The 19,458-nt window shown below is 40.4% G+C and overlaps 1 protein-coding gene across 1 annotated transcript; it reads left to right on the top strand.

The window, feature by feature from the left end:
- Window positions 1-1,969: 1,969 nt before the first annotated feature.
- elmod3 (ELMO/CED-12 domain containing 3) lies at window positions 1,970-15,198 on the top strand. The gene is made up of 13 exons (XM_008419146.3): window positions 1,970-2,077; window positions 3,963-4,634; window positions 5,366-5,437; window positions 5,528-5,602; window positions 6,733-6,802; window positions 7,006-7,074; window positions 7,349-7,437; window positions 7,867-7,990; window positions 8,086-8,208; window positions 8,389-8,519; window positions 9,174-9,250; window positions 9,494-9,621; window positions 9,943-15,198. Exons 2-13 carry the CDS (start codon window positions 4,533-4,535, stop codon window positions 10,185-10,187), a joined length of 1,305 nt encoding a protein of 434 aa, XP_008417368.2. The 5' UTR covers window positions 1,970-2,077; window positions 3,963-4,532; the 3' UTR covers window positions 10,188-15,198.
- Window positions 15,199-19,458: the final 4,260 nt, after the last annotated feature.

Here is a 19,458-nt window from a genome sequence, read left to right as displayed (position 1 = left end):
TTGTTTGCACTATGCACTAGACTAAAAGGGGCTGATCACAAAGTTTTCCAGTTGGTGTGTGTAAAAAAATAAATAAATGTAGGGGAACATGCACACATCTTTGACTTTAAAATATATAAAGAAAGCTTTTGATTTTTGTTGTTAACATGACAAAATGCAACACAAACTCCTAAGAGGTTTTTGTAGAACATAATATGCAAAATTAGTTGGTCCTCCGGTTATTCACAAGTAAAAAACAAACTTGAATGCTAGCCTTAGAACTCAGATTGGAGAGTTCACTTTGTTTCTTCTGCTATTAGACAGGAAAGGAAGTGGAACGATTTAATGACTTTCCTTAAAATTCTGTAAAAAAGTTGATCGTCAGAAACACTGTCCTCCTTTCTGATGGCCTTTCACCGCTGGTTTTGCCAGAATGAGCAGGTGTTTGGCCTTTCAGATGTGTTAGGAGCCCAGCAGCTCCAGCAGTTCAATCTGAGCCAGCAGCACATTCCCCATGATCAAGTAACTAGAGTTTTCATTCCAAACAGGAAATCTGTCCCTCATTACTGCCCGTTATGTAACACGTTGCCAAATTTGTGTAGCTTTGTTCATTCCAAAATGTTTTGCAACGGATCATTTTCTTGGACGCAGCGCAGACAAACGGGGCCAGAATGAGTCACGGTGTAGGACTCTCACTTCCCGTCTCACAGAAGTTCTCTATGATCCCGCTTTATATCTGTGTGATTATGTTGTATCACTAAAGCTCTAAAACGTTCTTCGAACCTGGAACTGAGATTTCAGGATCAAGGGCTTCTTTTTTTCTCCCTTTTTCCGCAAACCTTATCAAACGATTGGGTTCCTGACAAATATGGGGATTGATATTCACTCCCAAATGTTTAGCGGGACATACATGTTGGCGTTTAAGCGCCGAGTCCTCCTTTATTTAATACTTTTCTTGAAAGAACGTTCCACAGGCAAATGCCCTAAAAATGAAAGCAAAAGCAGATGTGATCAGACTGGAGGAGATTCACAGAACGTGCTCCATTACTGGTGCAATTAGGTGGAGATGTGGGACAAACCTGACCCTGGACCAGAGAAGGGAAATAATTTCTTTGCAAAGAAGTCGTGCAATGAGAGACAGACAAAACAAGCTTCCTGGCAACCACACTAAATCCTTGGCAGTGATGCCAGCATTGATTAATTAATTTTTCTTTTCCTGTACTGAGGTGAATATGGGCACGTTCTGAGGAACACATGTTATTGAAGCCTTGATAAAAAAGATAAGACGATTCCAGTATCTTATAGTAAATGGTAAGCATATTGCAGAATACGTAGATTGTGGAGTGGTATGTTCGTTAGTTATGTTGCCTTGCAGCAAGAAGGTCCTTGATTTGAATCCTTGCCTGGGGTCTTTCTGTGTGGAGTTAGTGTTTTCTCCATCTCCAAGCATGGGCTATCTCAAGTTACTCTGGCTTCCTCCCACAGTCAAAAACATGAATGTAAGGTTAATATGTCTTTCCGAATCACCCCAAACCTCCTTTGCCCAATTACTATTGGAGATACACATTTAGACAATGGATGATATAATAACAACATCTTTTGAGCAAAATGGATGGAGCTTCCTTGTAACAGAACTGAAATTAGAAAAAAATACTAACCAGAACTGTAAAAAGTAAGGAAAAAGTATGTGTTTGGGTCTGCACATAGTAAGTTAACCTTAACAGATATTGATAGGACAATATATTCTTACATTACAGATACCGAACCATCCCTTTAAGATGAAAATAGAACCATTATTTCACATTTAACTTCAGGAACAGACTTTGAAAATAGGGACACTTACTGTGGAAGAGAGGCTGGTTTCTACACATCTCATCAGTGCGTTAAATCATTGACGTAAAGACAGAGAAAGACATTGGGAAAGGGCTGTTTTAGGAATCTGTCATAGATACTCCACCTTAGCTCCCAGAAAGCAATGACGTAATGAATTTAGTCTTTGACAGGAAACTACAATTCCCAGGATGCACTTGAAATTGCTGTGGCTACTGAACGGGGGAAGGGAAGCTGAGATTGGAGGGAGAAACAATCAGAAACTCAGGTACTTTTTGCACGCTTCTTATCGCACAGTAAGGCTGGACATTTCTTTGCATGTCATGTGTTGAGCGTGTTTCATAGACAATAAAGTCTGAAGTAGATTTAATAAGCGCCTTGTTGTCGGATTTGGAGATCGACTCCATCTCCGTTACAGTTCAGTAGAGCTCCAGCTAGCCCCGTTAGTTAGTTAGCCTGGCAGCTGGCTTTTCTTTTCTACGCTTAGTGGGAAATGGCTGCTTAACTACGCGTAGTATTTACGTCAAAAATATTTAGAATTTTGCCAGAGACTTTCGACGGGCTTGCATAGTGAAAATGTAATTTGTTACGCTCTCGGTTTGCTATAAAGCTGTAGCTGCGTCTTTGTGCCAGCGGGGCTGCTAGCTTTCTGGTTGCTAGAGATACTGGTTGCTAGCTGACGGCAGACCAACCGCTGCTGGGGCTGGAGCTGTCACCGCCTCTGTAGGAGACTGTCAGCGCAGAAACTCAGCTCAATGAACACTTCTGACATGGCGCTGTGCGTTCACTCTGCAATACTTTGAGTTTTAAACGATTAACACATGTTCCGCTACTGTGCTGAGCTGTTGGTTACAATAAAATAGTTAAAAAAAAACGTGCACGAGGAAAGCTGTATGCAAATACAAATATGATAATGATAAAATGTGAAGTATAACTCTTTTGTAATTCGGTAATGAACACGTTATGCTACTATATTTTATAATAAGTTACTATTAATACTGTTGAAAACAGAAGTTTACATACTCCGAATAAAGTGACACATTTTTCTCAATGTCTGAAATTAAATCGGACCAAACCTCTCCTGTTTTCGGTTATCAACTATTTGCTAAACGCCACAGAAATGAAAGAAATAATGTCGTATGTATTTAGCAATATCTTCAATATAGTCCAGAAAAGATTATCATGATTAATTGATTATTGATATAATCATAAATGTATTTGGTAATAAATTAATCATTAACTGGAGAATTAAGACTCAAAAGGGTAGTTTGCTGAAAAGACAACATACTCAGAGCAGAAATTAAGCCATGATTGTACAAAAAATATATACATTTGCATTTAAGAGTAAAAAACCCGTTTTTGTCTATAAATATGGTTATGTTTTTAAAGACAAGAGGACACAGGACACCTCAAGTGGCATAGTTTTATCTTCACCCAGTTCAGATTCTGTAAAGAAATCTGAACTGGGTTCAAATTTCTTTACCGATTAGTACATTTACAGTACTAATCGGTACTGTAAATGATCATTCGTTCATTACAGGAATATTACGTAGTATTTTAAGCAATAATTTATTTCATCATTTAAAAAAAAGAATCGACTTACTTATTTAGATCTTTTAATATGTTTCTTTTATTGTTTCTTTTAAAAAGGCTTAAATAGTTAAATCTACAGAAAATGCCATTTAAAAAAGGGTTTAGTAATACAAATAATGAGTTACTAAAATAATCATTAGTTGAATCTCTACTTCAATATTATAAATTTACATACATGTTCTCAGTAAGTAAATTTACATACTGAGAACATGTATGTAAATTTATACACACATGTATACATTTGCATACATGTAAATTTATACATGTATAAATTTACATTTGATGCAGTTCAAAGGTAGTCTTACCTTTGAACTGCATCACTTTTGTCAAACATTTTGGGTTTTCTTCCACAAGCTTCTCTCTGTAGTTATGTGTGTGTGGGTGTGTGTGTGCGTGTGCGCGCGCTGTGTTAGAGCATTTATTTATGGACACTGGTGGAGCTGAGAACTAATCACATTTTCTTTTATAAGAGTTTATTTATATTTTAACCTTTCATGTTCGGGTGTAATATTGTTGTTCCTTCCAAATAAAATAATTATTACTCTTATTATACTTTTCAGATACTGCGTGCTTCCTCCTTCAGAGTTGGACCGTACAAGAACTTTTTCTACATGACCCACACCGCAATATCTTCTTGGCTTCTCCGCTGCAGCTGAGCTCACACAACATCCCGGCTTTTGACAAACTGCATTTGTTCTGGGTGCCAGAATCATGACGGTTCTTGGACGGGGAGAGCCCAGCCCCGAGAAGCAGCAGCATCATGCAGCTTCTGTTTGCCTGTGGTGGGGCTGAGCCGCCGAGGAGAGGAAGGAGGCAGGGTTTCATGACACTACGCACCAATTCTGAGAAGATCTCGTCGACTTGCATACGCACGTTCCCCCACAATCGAGGCTTGTGAAACCACCCGAACTCGGCTGCAGACAAGAAAAGAACAGGAAAAAAAACCCCGAAATGATCCAGACAATATGGATCGCAGTGACGTTTCTGTAAAGTCCGGCTGTTGACATGAAGATCTCTGCGCATGCGAGGAGAAAATGAGAAAAGTGTAGATAGAGACTTTGAGTCCCTCCAGGTGTGCACTACAGAAACCATGCTGGCGTTTGCCCCGACTCCCCAGCCCATCTCCGTTCATGACTGCGGGAGCCTTTAGAGGCCACGATCGGGAGCAACATCAACAGTCAACACGATTACGTGCAATGGAAGAAAACATTGACGTCACATCACACACAGAGGTACCTTCGTTTCCCCTTCTTCTTCTTTTCAATCCAAGCTTTAATCTCATTGCGGTGTTTGGGCTTACGCTAATTTAACACCATTAGGAGCACCTGCTATGTTGCTCAACAAAACCGAGCTGAGTTCACTCTGCTTCCACCTTATTCCAAGTGTCCCCTTCCAGCGGGGAACATTTTCTCTCCAGGCATCGTCTTGATCGGTTCTGAATTTTAAGAAAAATGTTTCTTTAAAGCAGGTTGCCACCCTTGCTGAAATTGCAGCCTGAGGTCAGCTGATGTCTCTCTTGCCTTAGCTGTAATCTCTGATCTGGCTTGCTCGGCAGGTTGCTGCAGTGGCAGCTGACATCGCATTTCTCTTATCCCTAACTTGGTTTTGTAGCCATAACATTACCTCCAGCAGCCTGGCCTCTATCCTTGCGCGGTGCAGCGTTTGCAGATGGTCGGATAATCATATGATTAATGCTGCACGGCCATTGAGTGAAAGTTTTTGCAAAAAAAACAAAAAAAGCGAGGGGATCATTAACTCGGGCTGCTGTCTTTGCAGGAAGTTTTATTATTTTCAAATATGAGTTATGATAAATGTAGCACTTCTACTTTTTTTCCTTCCTCCAAGATTGGTAAAGAGTTTTCAGGCAATATATGAAATCATAATATGAGATCTGCTTTCATAATGACTCTCACTTTCTGAGTAAGTAAAAGTTTATGTGTCGTTTGTTTTATTATCTTGTCAGGGTCTGAATGGTTTGTCACATGAACTGAAGCCTGTAGAGGACATCACCAATGGACATTCCACCTACAAGCCTGTAAGCTGCAAGCCACTTCTCTCTGATCCCACGTAATTAATTGTTTCTAGGAAGACTAAGTCACCAGCGTGAACTCCTGTTTTTGTGCAGGTCATTAATGGAGTGGCCATAGGTCACAATGGGAAAGACCACACCAACGGCAGCGCACCTTTCAGATCTCTGCCGGTAATAAAGCTTTGTTAAACAACTACAGCCCTGGTCAGAAGTTTACATACACTCGTCATCAGCATGCATGTTGTGAAATTTGAGCTTTTAATTACCGTACGTCCTTGTATTTCTTTGCATGCTAATATTTAGAGAAGTATTCTTTATCGAGTTGCAGAGAAACCACTTTTTTTTGTTGCCAAGAACAAGCATCTTGGGCAATTTTGGTGTGACCTCACTTCTTATCTGAAAAGGTAGAGCCTGTTTAACCTGGTTCGCTGGTACTGACATCATGACTTTTAGGCGTAATTTCCTTAATGTTCATTATTTTTAAGGTCAGATCCATCACGAATTCTTAGCCGGGCGAATACTGTGTAAAGATGCCCCAGAAACAATCCAGCATCTCACACAGCAGGTTGTAAGGCTGCATTCACACCACCCCTGCTTTAGTTTACTTTAATCAAACTCTAGTCTGTTTGCCAAGGAAGTCCAGTTTGTTTCAACATCAGCGTTCATTCGAACCTAAAGAAAGCTAACCCTGATCCGCCTAAAAACCAAGGTCTCAGTTTGGTTGACCTGAACTCTGGTATGGTTTGAATGCATATATGGATGCAAGCAGAACAAAAGGAGTCGGTAGACTCCAGCGCCGGGCATTCTGGGTAATTGCAACCAAAACAAACATGTGAGTCCAGTGCTAATGGGAGAAATATTCTGTGGACAAAAGAGAAATCCTACAACCACTAAAATATAACTTTGTCCCATTATGGTTTACATTTCACGAAGAAGTTGCGTCCAAGTCTTCAAAGGTTTTCATGTCGTTTCCTTCAGTAGTTCTTGGTGCAGCGCCTCCACAGGCGAGGAGGTGAATGGTTTTTTCAAAGGGTTTGTTTTGTTTGATGCTGTAAATGTAAGAAATTTTGCGATTTTGAACTTTAGATCACTTGGTCAAAATGGTAATCGCCTCCCAAAGTGGTGCTGAAAATCCTGCGGGACTTACAGGTTCAAACAGACTAAATGAGAATGGCCCACCAACCAAATAAAACAATTAAATCAATACTAAATTCATTCTGATCAGGAGTGGGTGTAAACATCTGGCAAATACTACTCACAGTAGTTGGATTTATGTAATACGGTATGCATTTATGGTTTAGATTTCAGCACTGAAGCAAAATGGCATCCTGCAGAACCTGACGGCAGGTGGAGACAAGCCCAGTCCCACAGGTAAATAACACACACACACCTTTTCATACCTGAATAGGTGTTTATGCTAAATATTGTGCAGTTGTTTTTGGCAGAGCTTTGCAAAAAGTGAGTCTCATCACATGACGAGTGCAGCGCTTCTCCTGGTTGAAGGCTGCAGTGAAGTTATGATTTGTTTGTCCCAGTTTATGAATTGTTTTGTTTTGTTTTTTTTTTTTTTACAGAAGAACAAGAAGATGCTGAGCTGGAAAAGGCCAGGCAGGAGTGGGAGGCTCTAGATAACATCCAACCAGGTCAGCTGCATCTCATTGCCTCACCTGTCTCGAGTCAGAAGGGGGGGAAACAAATCAGTTTTGATGTGAACTGTAAGTTGGAAGCAATTAAATTAGCCCAAGGAGACGGCATGGATAAAACACTGAACTGATTTATTAAAGGTATCTGGAAAATGATTACTGATGGATTACATTGCCTTGTTTCGCCAAAGGTTTGTTCACAATAACTAGGAAAGGCCGGGCGTGTTGAGGTTTGTGTAGGTTTCTCAGATTTTTTTACTGACCGCCTCAACAGCTCTAACTGAGGACTCAAACCCAACGCCTCTCATCTCCTTCAATGAAGCTCTGCAGTACTTCCAGACCACAGACCTTGGGGACTTGCTGGTAAGAAATGCAATATTTTACTGTGCGTCACACACCTGACCTCCAGATGTGTATTTGACATCATTCCTTTTTTTAAGGATTATTCTTCAACCAGGCAGTTTTCTTTTTTTTTCCTAAGAAATACCTCTTATCTGACAGTTCACACTGCTCTCTAGTGGCCAGCCCTTCAGTAGACATTTTTTTGTTGTTGTGCTTTACTGCTGTTGTAAGCAAATAAAAGAAAATGTAAGTGTAAGCAATGTTGATTTGGAAAACAAAAAGTCCAGCTGATTTTCTGAGAGACCATGGAAAACCTTCAACTATTCGCAGGGGATTCTAATTCATGCATTAATGTTAAATATGTGCAGTGTCATTAGCGTGATGACGTGTTAAATATGAGAATTAGTTATTTAGTGTTTGTCGTCCCCATCTAAAACCCCCCATCTGCAGAAAAACATCCAGCCAACTATTCGCAGGACCGGTCTGGCTGCGATCGCACACTTCCTGTTCGGACCGCCGCGATTGCACAGGGAGCTCCTGGAGGAGAGGGATCTTGTCTTTGCCATTGCACAGTGTGAGTGTGTGTGTGGTGGTGTGATTTGCCAAATCACAAATCCACAGTTTGTCTTATAAAGAAATGGCTTGATCTCTCTGTATGTGTGTGTGTAGGTCCTGTGGATAACAGCCAAACAGTCCATATGCGTGTCCTGCAGACCATACATAAAAGGCTGATTGGAACTAGGCTGGACTGTCCTCGCTACGGTCCGCACTGGGAAAACATTGGCTTTCAGGGTCAGCTATTTGATCGTACATCTGGTGTTTTAAATTTGTTGAGAGACTAACTCAACTCGATAAAGTTATTTGATCCATCTTTATCCTAAAACCGGATCTCCTGATAGAACTTTGCTGTCAAAAAGCTAAACATCAGTTCCACCAAACAAAGCGACATTACGTTGGTTTGGTGTTTTTCAGGTTCTGACCCGGCCACTGACCTGCGTGGCACTGGCTTTCTTGGACTGATGCACACTCTGTACTTCGTGATGGACCCAGAAACTCTGCCGTTGGCAAGAGATATCTACAAGCTGTCGCAGCATCCTACACAGGTGTCTTCAACTCACAAAACACAGTCCTGAAATATTTTATTCATGGCAGAGTCTACAGACGTCATGCTAGCATTTGATGTAAATACAAGAGAATTATTTTGAACTGCAACTTTGCTAGAAATTCTGAAATATCTTAACTTTTCACACCCTGCTTTGTAAATTCTTTCTACTCTGAAACTGTTATCCATATCCATTCACTTAAGCTTGTGAGATAAAAATAGAGCCTGTGTTGTCTCTCTTATAGTACTTTTCAAGTCTTTAGCAATCGCATACGTATGTGTAGAGATATTGTTTTTATCTTTCACACTGTTATCCTTGTTGTTTCTGTTGAGCAACCACAGAAATTTTAAACATTGAAACAAAGTACCTGCTTCTCATTAAACCATTTGCCTACAATTTTAGTTCAGTTTTTTTTTTTGTAGAGATGCACAAACCAATCAGAGATCAAAATTGGACATATTTCTCTCAACCAGTGATAAAAAAAAAAAACGATGAATAAAATTTGTAGTGGTGAGCGGTTTAGCAATAATATTTCCCCTTTTAAGCAACCTTCAGTGAAACTGAAAAAAATTGCCAGTTTCTAAAGAAAATTTCAAAGTATGAAGGAAGACTTTTGCATAATGCCTTACTTATTGTGTATTTTTGATGTTGTAGAACTTCCCATTCTGTGTGATGTCAATCAACATGACCCGCATTGCTTTGCAAGTCCTGAGAGAGGAGGCCCTGTCCAAGTGAGTCACACCTCCTCTATCTTCGTTTTTGTTTTATCTGCTTTGCACTGATCAACAAAATGACAGAAACGCTTGTAGAACATCATGTACTGAATGCTCCTTTCTGTGGGTCCATCTTCATTAAGTGTAAAGTAATTTTTTTATAATAACTGAATCACAAGGACTGCATGGATTCAGCGACGTTATCGTTTAAGTTCAACATGTGTCGCCTCTGACAGCTCCCCTTTCCCGTGTCTGTGTCAGGGAGTGCAATCGTCGTCAGCAAGTGGTCGGTGTGCTCAATGAGTTTTACGTTGCCACATTTCTCCACGTCTACCAGCTGTGGAAGACCCAACAGAAGACGATTGCTGACTCTGGCTTTGTGCTAAAAGGTAAAAACAGTAGCTGCTTTTTTTTTTTTTTTTTTTTTTCACGTTTACTAAGCAGCTAAGGAGTATTACAATTCCAGCTTCAGTCTGGATGAACTGAAGCTATTTGGCTGCCACAAATAGAATTGCACGTAAACAAAATCAACAGAAATGTATTTATTAATATTATGTTACGTAAGTTCCTGGCTTCATATTTTTAGCACAATATGCCAGTTTTATCAGTCCTAACTTTCATATTATTTTGTAAAATGTTTTGCTTTTCTTTTTACAAACATGTATGATTTTACTGAGTTGAGCATTCCTTTGTTTTCTTGTAACTCGTAGAAGTGGAGCTGTTTGCCAAAAAGAACCCCAAGCAGATGCTGCGCCGACTAGAGGTCTTCCTGAAGGAGAGGCAGGCGGGTGGGATCCCCCGTGGGACGTCGCCGGACCCTCAGGCCCAACAGCCCTCTCCCAGCTTGGGGGGCTCCAGAGCTGGGATAGGGCAGGGAAGCAAGGGAAAGGAGATGCACTTCACCGGAGTGTGTGACCTCCCACCGGACATGGAGGGAGAGGCCAGACTTATCTAAACTAGAGTCAGTGTATGCGTGCATGCGTGTGTGTGTGTGTGTGTGTGTGTGTGTGTGTGTGTGTGTGTGCGTGTGCGTGTGCGTGTGCGTGCGCATGTGAGCTATCCTGTCCATGAGTAAGTCCGACACTCGTAAGTGTGAATGGCTCAGTCAAAGCAAGAACAGCTCGGCAGTCGCTGATCCGAGGTCTGCTACCCGGATCGACTCACACACTATTCTTCCTACAATGCTGGGGTGCTGCACTTTGATCAGATTAAGATTGGTGATCCTTCAGAGTTATATATGATTATTGTTTTTAATTTATTCTTGAACCTCGGGACGTAGGTCTGTCATATGTATAAAAAAAAGATTTTTAATGTAAGATGTCATTTAAAGAAAAAAAAAAAGAGCAAAAGGAAGTGAATATTTGCACTTTTCCGTAGTTGTCGTAGCCAAATTAACAGCTGCCAAATTCCTTTTGTTAAACTTGTCTAGAAGTCCAAAATGAACATGTTCATGTCTGAAGGGTTTCTAAGCAAGGAACCATGCAGCAGGAGAGCAGCGCCGTTTAAACTCAAACCGGGTCGAAGACGGTGTGCTGCTGTGCTGAGTGGAAGGAATAAGACGAGAAACCCAGAGAGGTTTTTGAGTTCTTTCGGCAGGGATCAGAAATCATTTGTAGTCCGTGTTTATAGAAACCTTAGGCTCGATCTGAAGGTGGGATCATTTTGCGCTAGGTGACTGAAACACAAGTCGCCTAGCGTATGCGTGGAGATAAAACCAGTCGAAACAGATCAACTGGATTCAGGTTTAGCGAACTACCCATAAATGGACTTTTAAATATCACTTTTAAAGACTACCATCTTAAGAACATTTGTCTGTTTGATTCCGACTTCCCAGTTGTGCATAAAAGCGCGTCAGACAGACGTCTTGGTGGAAAGCAGAAATCTTCTATCAGAACATTCGTGAGTCGTCTCACTTCTTAACTTCTTCTTGCAAGTAGAGGAAAGAAGACTTTTCATTGGTGTGGGTGTGTGAGTGTTAGGCATGGGCCGGAATGAGATTGTCCTGGTATGATGAGCTTAAGTAAAAAAAGAAATATACCATGGAAATATATCATGGTGTTGACCCTAAACTCTAAAACATGACATAATTTCATTACAGTCTAATGTCAGAACAGAAAAGTCAGTTAATCTTACTTAATACAGCACTACCTACTTTCCACGCCATAGTGTTTCTCGTTTTTTTAAAGAAACTACATCCACTCAAAATTGTCTGTCTTGTAAAAAAAAAAAAAAAAAGGAAAAGTGCAGTAGCCTTCTTTTAGCCAGCTGACTGGCTGTGTGCAGCAACTTATGGAGGGGGGCATCAACGCAGTGGTTTGCTCCTTAAAGCCAGAGAAACCTCCAATCACGCTGCACGTCTTACTAAGAGGACTTTAAAATCGTACAAATGATGCGGTGGATGTCTTTTTGCGGTTTTTACTTCAGAACTTTGATTAACCTTGGTATCTCTTGATGCTACAGCCAGCCCATGCCTAGAGTGTGCGCTCGCTCCCAGACGTAGCCAAGAGTCTGATCTGAACTTTCTCTACATTCCGTTATGAAGCATGTGATTGTAATTTTCTTCTTCTTTCCTTCTTTTTGTTTTACTTATCAATTGTTCCTTGTGTGTGTGGATGCGTGTGCGTGTGAGGTGAACTAACTGATCTGATGCTGATGAAGGGTGCCTCTCCTAGGAGATGTATGGTACAGTATGCAATCCTTGCTCTTTCTCTATGATAATCAAAAACACTAGTGCTGTATGATGATAGAAATCGTTCCTAATTTCAGGGTTTGTGCACTCGTGCAAGCGAATGTGTGTGTGTGTGTGTCATATGAGGAACCGACTACAGATGACGGGGGGAGGGGGGTTCTTTCTTTTGCACACAATAGGCTAGCTTTACCGAGCCCCTGGATCCACTAAGCTGCAGAACCGGTACTGGAGTCAGGCTTAAAATGGTACATTAAAACAAAATGTCATTAAGCAAATACTTTAGTGTTCTGCTCTAAGAGGGGCAAGCCCGTCGGTGAAGCTGGTCCAGTTCGTATGCGTTCAAGAAACCACCTCCCGTCAAGGTAGTCTCAATCTGTAGCATGTTCAGGTAGCTCTAGTACTGTAGCATCCTATAGCCTCCTCCTCTTCGTACAGCTTGTTGATGTCACGTCTCGGTTCCAGTCCTTAGTGTCGATGAGAGTGCAAACTGTTACTACTATAGCACATGCATTTCATAGCTTTCTTCAGCCTCCTCAGTCAGCATGTTCCGCGTTCTGATGGGATGCAGGTCGTCGGCGTTGAGCTCAAACTCAAGGTGGCGATGGTAGACTTTGGCACCTTATGGCAGGGGACATAAGTCCTGAACCGCGGCACCAACGGTTTCCTTGGTAAAGAGGACTGTTGACACAAAGTTCAGCTAGGTCCTGGTAGCAACCGCAGCGAGTCACACGTACAAAGAAATCAAAACACAGTAATACATTAATTTCATTAGGTTTTAGTTTTTTAAATGTGGAATGACACGGGGAGTAGACATTGAATATGGCAATTAAAATTCACAAAATAAATGTCAAAAAAATAAAAAACCTATGTCAAGAAGATGTCTCCTGTATGGGGAAACTAGTTCTGAATCTTAAAAGGTTGTTAATGCACTCTGATTAAGCTCATAGATTTTGATTGGCTTCAAGTTCAGCTTTATGTTTTTCCCTCATTCCTCCTTCAGATTCTTATCAAGAAAGTCCAATTTGAGAGGGCAGTGTGCACTTAAAATGTCATCTCAATATTTTTATGCTATTTATAGCAACAACATTTAAAAATATCTATAAGCAAGACAGTTATTGCCTGTCCCTATTACTACACATTTTTCATCTTTCCTTATCTCACACTATATCATCCCAGTATTTCATCTGCTTGGCTAAATGTTCAGTGTGCAAATGTTAAAGAGCTTCAACATGCCTTTTCTTCGGTAGTGGAGTCTTGTGCAGTGAGCGTTCATAGAGGCCTTTGTGGTTAAGTGCATTGCTTGTCTTTTTTCAAACACATCTTCCTGATAATTGTTCCAGAGCTCCATGGCAACTCGTCTGACTGTTTGGTCTCATTTTTTTATATATTGCATGTGAACTGTGGCTTCACAGGAACATTCAGAAGTTCAAAAAGGCGTCTGTAACCAATGTCTTCACACTTGAAAGAGTGCTAAACGTTTGGTAAAATTAAACATTTCTATAGACCATCAATTAGGACTAAGACGGCTCTTATAAATTTGCTTCCAGTAGATTTTTCATTTTATTCATGTACTCAAGGCCTATTCCCTGTATCATTATTACACATGTGTCTTTATTTATGGATTTCCTTCTATTTATTTATTACTGGGGTTGTTACCAGACTTTCTTCTTGCTGCACATCCACTGGATCCAGTCAGATTGTCCTCACGTCCCTGTTTTCTCTTTGATTTCAAGCCACCGTGTCAAATCAGACCTCCCTCTCTCAGACGATGCAGCATGACGCCTGCCAGCATCCTGGATACTTTGACACGCTGCCGGCGTCCGTACGTCTTTTTAACCTCTCCAAGCTGTCCTTCGCCATCTCCTGTTCCCATTGGTATAACTTAAAGAACGGGCTCATGTAGTTTGCTAGTTATCCGATTGGTGCGGGGCGTTTCGGAGGTGGGAATCAACTGATGAGGAAAATTTGCACTGTTGTAGATATTTGATAAGTGTGCTTGACGTATGCAAGAGGAAGCAGGCCATCTTCAATAGCCATATTGTGATGTTCGTTTTAATCGCCCGGCCCATGAAACGGGCTACGTGAAGTCGGACTCCACCCCCCCCCCCCCCTCCCCTCCGCCTCGTTCTGAAGTGAACCGCACCATCGCCATGGTCTCGTGTTTAGTTCGAAGACGTTTTTAAGCTGACGAGCAGTGCAGTGTATGTAAATCAGGAAGTTTGTACATAGAGAATTAATGATTGTAACTGTATGATTGTCTGTAGGGCATTATACTGAAACACATTGCTTACCTCAAGACTTGAGACAAATCTTCTCTCTCTCTCTCTCTCTCTCTCTTTCTCTCTCTGTCTCTCTCTCTCCCGTTGTTCGGCCTCCCTCTCAGGCTCGTTTTGCTTCCTTCTACTTTGGCCTATTTTCATACCCAATTGGAAACATTGTATAATTTATACTCGACACCTAAATATATTAGCCATGTAACACGAAAGCTGGTCAATGTTGTATGTATTCTATTTACAGACACTGTATAGGCCCAGACGCTCTGATGCGCACCTGCTCCTTGATGAAAAGCTCCTTGTCGAGACGAGCTTTAATTGGCCAATGTCGTTGAAATAAGCTGGTTTTCTTGTGGCTTCAGTGATAGTACAGTATACTTTGGCTGTGATTCGGTGTTTGATGTGAAGAAAACACTTGGGGGTGGGGGGAGAAACAAAAATCCTGTCTCTTTCAGCACCAGTCACAAACATTTTAATATATGATTGTAAAATAAAAAATAATTTAAAAAAACTCAATATAAGCTTCAATTAGCAGTCATAATGCTGTGTATGCTTTGACATTGGTATATATTCAGTGTCCAAACAAAAGGTCAGATTTATCCAGGTTACCAAAACCCTTTTAGTCATCGTAACACATTATATTCTTTTTGCTTTTACCATGGTCTTTTCTGTTCCTTTATTTGAGAAACGATTAAACAAACAACAACAACAACAAAAAAAACGGGTTCTTGCAGGATGTCGGATGCTCTGAGAGCCGGGGTCGGGACTTCTGCGTAGTACAGCGGCGGCTCGGCAAATACAATCACTTCTCTCAATATCCTGTTCTTTAATATGGAGGTGTTTTACTGTTGCCGTAGTCTTCATGTCCCTCAGAGCATTGTATGACTATTCTTTGATTGTAGAAGCCCTATTTTATACTGAGAGTTATTTCAGAATACAGTATGTGCTGTTAAACATTAAATGTATTGTATGGAGAAAGCTAAATAAATGCTGTTTAAAAACGACATGATTCCACTTCCTCTTTTGATTTTAAGTGTCGTCACTTGATCTACACGTGTCTCAAGTCATTTGTTTCTGTAGTTCAGTTCATAAAGTGAACGTGACGGAATATGCAGATCATTTTGAGGAGTTTAAGGTCCTGAAGAGACGATCTGAGTCTACTGACCTTAATATGATTGAGCCACTCTAAATAGATTTTAATTGTGCGTCTGAAAACATGAAGAACTCAGGTTTGTGATGTTTGATCAGTTTTATTTTTTTACTTGTTTTTGTTAAAAAAAAAAAAAAAAAGCAAACACAATTGTTCACTCGTCCATGAATTATGGTGTTTCTCACTGTTACTCTAAAAATAATAATAAATAAAAAATAGCCTAAGAAGCTGAGATCCTGCTACGGTGTGCAACCTTCTGAACACAAATGCACTTTGGAGATGGATTGCGGTGTAGCTCTTCTGTTGTTTAGCCAGTAGAGGGCACTCTTTGATTCTCTTTGAGGGTATCACACATTACGCTGGATGTTTTTGTCTCTTAATGGTGCTGGAAGCAAAGTAAGAAATCAAATCAAGACAAAACCTGCAGCTAGCTTTTAGTCGTTTTAAAACTTCAAATTTTAAAGTAGATTCAGTTTTCAAACCTGACTACTCACTTTAAAAAAAAATAAAAATATACAAAAGATGATGCTGTGCATGCTCAACCATCTGGGCAAAGCGCCTGCATTGGCAGTCTGTTTGCAGAGCTGAAGCTCTTGTACTGGCAGTTTTCATCTTTAATAAGAGAAACAAAAACACTCATCTGCTTTCACTTTGCAAGCTACATGCTGCTCCAGAAAAGCTTCAGATGTATTAGAAGCTGTTCATACGGAGGAGATTTTAGACTGTGGTTGGTAAAGTTGGGCATCTTTAACCTCCTGACTACCAGGAAAAAAAATATTGTCCAATCACCTTTTTTTTTTAAATCCCACAGTCTTTGTAAGGTAATAAAAGGTTTTATGCACTTACTTTGTCTCTTCCCATAAAATGTGTTATTACTGATAAATGCCATTTTTATGAATTATAAAAAGGTACGTACAAAAGTTCCACCCCTTCACATGTGGTATCATTGAAAAGCCCTAAATGTCCTCTCCAGATACCAAAAGGAATTAATTCAGTAGAATGCAGGGGGTGGGAGATATTCAAGTTTAGAAATGTCCTCTACAGAGGACAAAAATGAACTACTGGTGGTCAGGAGGATATGCCTCATGCCTCTTAACCAGGCACACATTCCTCCTGGACCAGATGAGCTGGACCTGCTGAATCACGGAATGCAACAGATGGATTTCAGCCAAAATAAAATCCCCTCTAAAAGTGTGCTGCAAACTCTGTTGTATAAGTAGCTTGATGCCTGGTAACACTTTTCTGCTCGTTCTCCAGATGAGGAATAATAGATCTGTAGCTCTCAGAAGCCCTGCTAAGGGTTAATGTGTTAGAGCCCGGCCATCCTTCCCAGATCAGATATCCAGCTGGTGTGTGGAGGACCAGTCAGGATGAATTAAGCAGAGCAGGATGGAGTTTTATAAATCGGTTTCTATCCGTTTGTACCTAGTGAGCCTGCTGGATTACAGCATTTTTCTCTCACTTTTACTCCCAGCTTCCCTCCCCCAACTCCGCTCCTCTCTCTGATGTCATTGTTTCCTGCCCAACACATCCTGACGCTCAGCTCAGCTAGAGGCTCTAAACATTATGCATCCTCACTTCTCAGCTTCTGCTAACATAATGAAAATTTATATTGCAGGACATGAACAGCAGTGTCAGGTTGATTAATGCCTGAGTCCTTGAAGGGCTATGATTTATTTTTATTTTTTTGCAGACCTAATTACCGTAGTTTCGACTCTCTCCTATGTGATAGATTTGTTGATTACTCTAGAGCGTACACACACAGTGGGGTATTAAGTAAGTATTGAACATGTCGACGTTTTTCTCAGTAAAAATAGTACTAATATTTCTACTGACATGAAATTCACACCAGATGTTGGCAACTTCAAGAAACTGAAGCAAATTAGTCGATTAATGAAGCTATGAGTATATCAAAAAAAAAATAATGTTACTGGAAATAAACATACTTATAGAAATCTTAGTGTGGAAAAAGCCTTACTTGGTATCGAGTTCAACATGTCTCCTGTATGACGTGCATTGTTTATGTGTAACTTTGACCTGTTTTCCACACTGTCTGGTTCTGGTGGCAATAATTAGAGAGAGCAATAATTAATTAATTATTAATCAATTAATGCAAAGCACTAATTTGCATTAATTAATATTTTTTTTAATTGGATACAATTTAGGGGGTTCTTTCTCTAGAACTGGTTAATAATCCCCTTTCTCTGTTTGGGTTTGTTGTCTCGCTTGAAATACACACTCATGTTTTCTTAAACTCTTCTAAAAAATGACCAGACACATTTCTTTCTTTATCGTTTTTTCAGTGATATGAAGTCTGCCTCCACCACACACTGTAAACCATGATGTTCCCATCTGAAAACATCACTTTTGTCGCAGTGTTGCCACATAGGCTTGTGTTTCTGTGTGTGTGCAATGACCTCCAAAGTGTTCATCTTTGGTCGCATCTGACCTGAATATTTTTCTCCCAGTATTTTGTCGGCTTGTCCCAATAATTTTTTTTATTTTATCGTCTTTGGGTTTGTAGCCCACGACCTTTTATTTATTTATTTATATATTTTTTTAATGGCCATAATTTGAGAAATATATAAATGTGTTATGGAAACGGCTCTGAATAAAATCTTCAGCTAGGAAGTGAGTTTATAAGGTAAGTGAGTTTATAGTGATTTCTTCCAGCGAGGTGGAGGCAGTCAGGAGAAATGTTGACTCAGAGCGCTAGCCTAAAGACCCGACAAGCAGGAACCCTGCCAGGGGATTTAGGCATTCCAAGCTTGGTTTGCCCCCAATTTGCCACAGTGTTGAATCACCGCTGCTATGATTCTGACCAGCATGGTCATTATTATGTGCACAGGCTTCAGCACTGCCTTATCTCCCAGCCTTTGTGTCTCTAGAATACTTTATATCAGCAACAGTGAATGGAAGCAGCTGGAAGTCCCACTTTTCTTCACATATTCAATTCTGGATTTGCCTCATAGAGGCTTAACTGCGCCACAATAAAAATGTTATTCTGAGGACGTTTTTATTGTCCTCAAAATAATATTTTGTTATTAAATGTGCTTATTGGGAGAAAAGTCAAAGCACTGTCAATTATGTAGCATTAACTTCAACAACAACAAACATGGATCATGATGGCTGGCTAAATATGTGTAGGTATGAAAGTGAAAAAGTTTGTATCAAACGCCTGCTGCTTTATCTAGTTAAGTTACTAGCCTAAAGAGTAAAAACCATAGTAAAAGATGTTTTCTTCCTGAGTAGTTTATGCTCACAAACAACACCTGGCAGTAATGTTGGTTTTCTGACTTCTGCATTGCTGTGGCTTTAACTGGGTCTGCTGCTTTTTGTGTCCATGCCAAGATTCCAGGTGATTTGTCGCTCTGGAGTAAATTACATTTCAAACAGAGACCTCCTTCTTTTTTTTCTTTTTTTTTTTTTTGTTTGGTGGTCGAAAATTCATTCCTTTTCACTTACTTTCTTTCCACTGCTTGTTATGTAAAGATGTTTGGAAAGAGTCTCATTTTCTCCTTCTGCAATTTGCTCTCTTCCACTAGTGTCTCAATCCCTGTTTTTTAAATCGGCCTCTTCTTGACCTCACTGTATCCCCAACTATCAGCTGCATTCTTCGCAGTTGCAGTAATACCCACCAGAGATACGGCTGCACAGTTTCAGTGTAATCCTCCTTAGTCCAATCCTTGTCAAACATTTCTTGTTTTCCTAGCCCCACACTCTGAGACCTCATGAGCCAAACTGTTTTAGCAAGTTTATATGCTAAAGCCCCGATTGCCTCAGTTTTCAGTCTGACCCTTTTGACACTGTGCAGTTTTTCTAAAGTGTGTTTTTGCAAGCGTTCATACATTGACTTTAAGTTTTGTTTTGCTTTTTTGTTGCACGCACACTCTACCTTCAGGATCAAACTCCCGTTTAAAAATGTCTGGCTGTGTTTTATCAGAGTGCCAGAAGTTTACCCTAGATCATCCCAGAGGTAAACTTTATGGATCAAGCAGCGTTCAAGCCGCCGAGCAGACTTTCCAAACGGCAGACAGAGCAGGAGACAGACGGAAAAGAAAACACAGAATATGATTCTGTCATCTGCCGTCCTGTGTTGTGAGCTCCCCTCTGG

This window comes from Poecilia reticulata, chromosome 9 (genome assembly GCF_904066995.2).
Source record: "Poecilia reticulata chromosome 9, P_reticulata-male-v2, whole genome shotgun sequence".
In the NCBI taxonomy this organism is placed as follows: Eukaryota; Metazoa; Chordata; class Actinopteri; order Cyprinodontiformes; family Poeciliidae; genus Poecilia; species Poecilia reticulata.
This window is presented reverse-complemented; position numbering and strand designations above follow the sequence as displayed.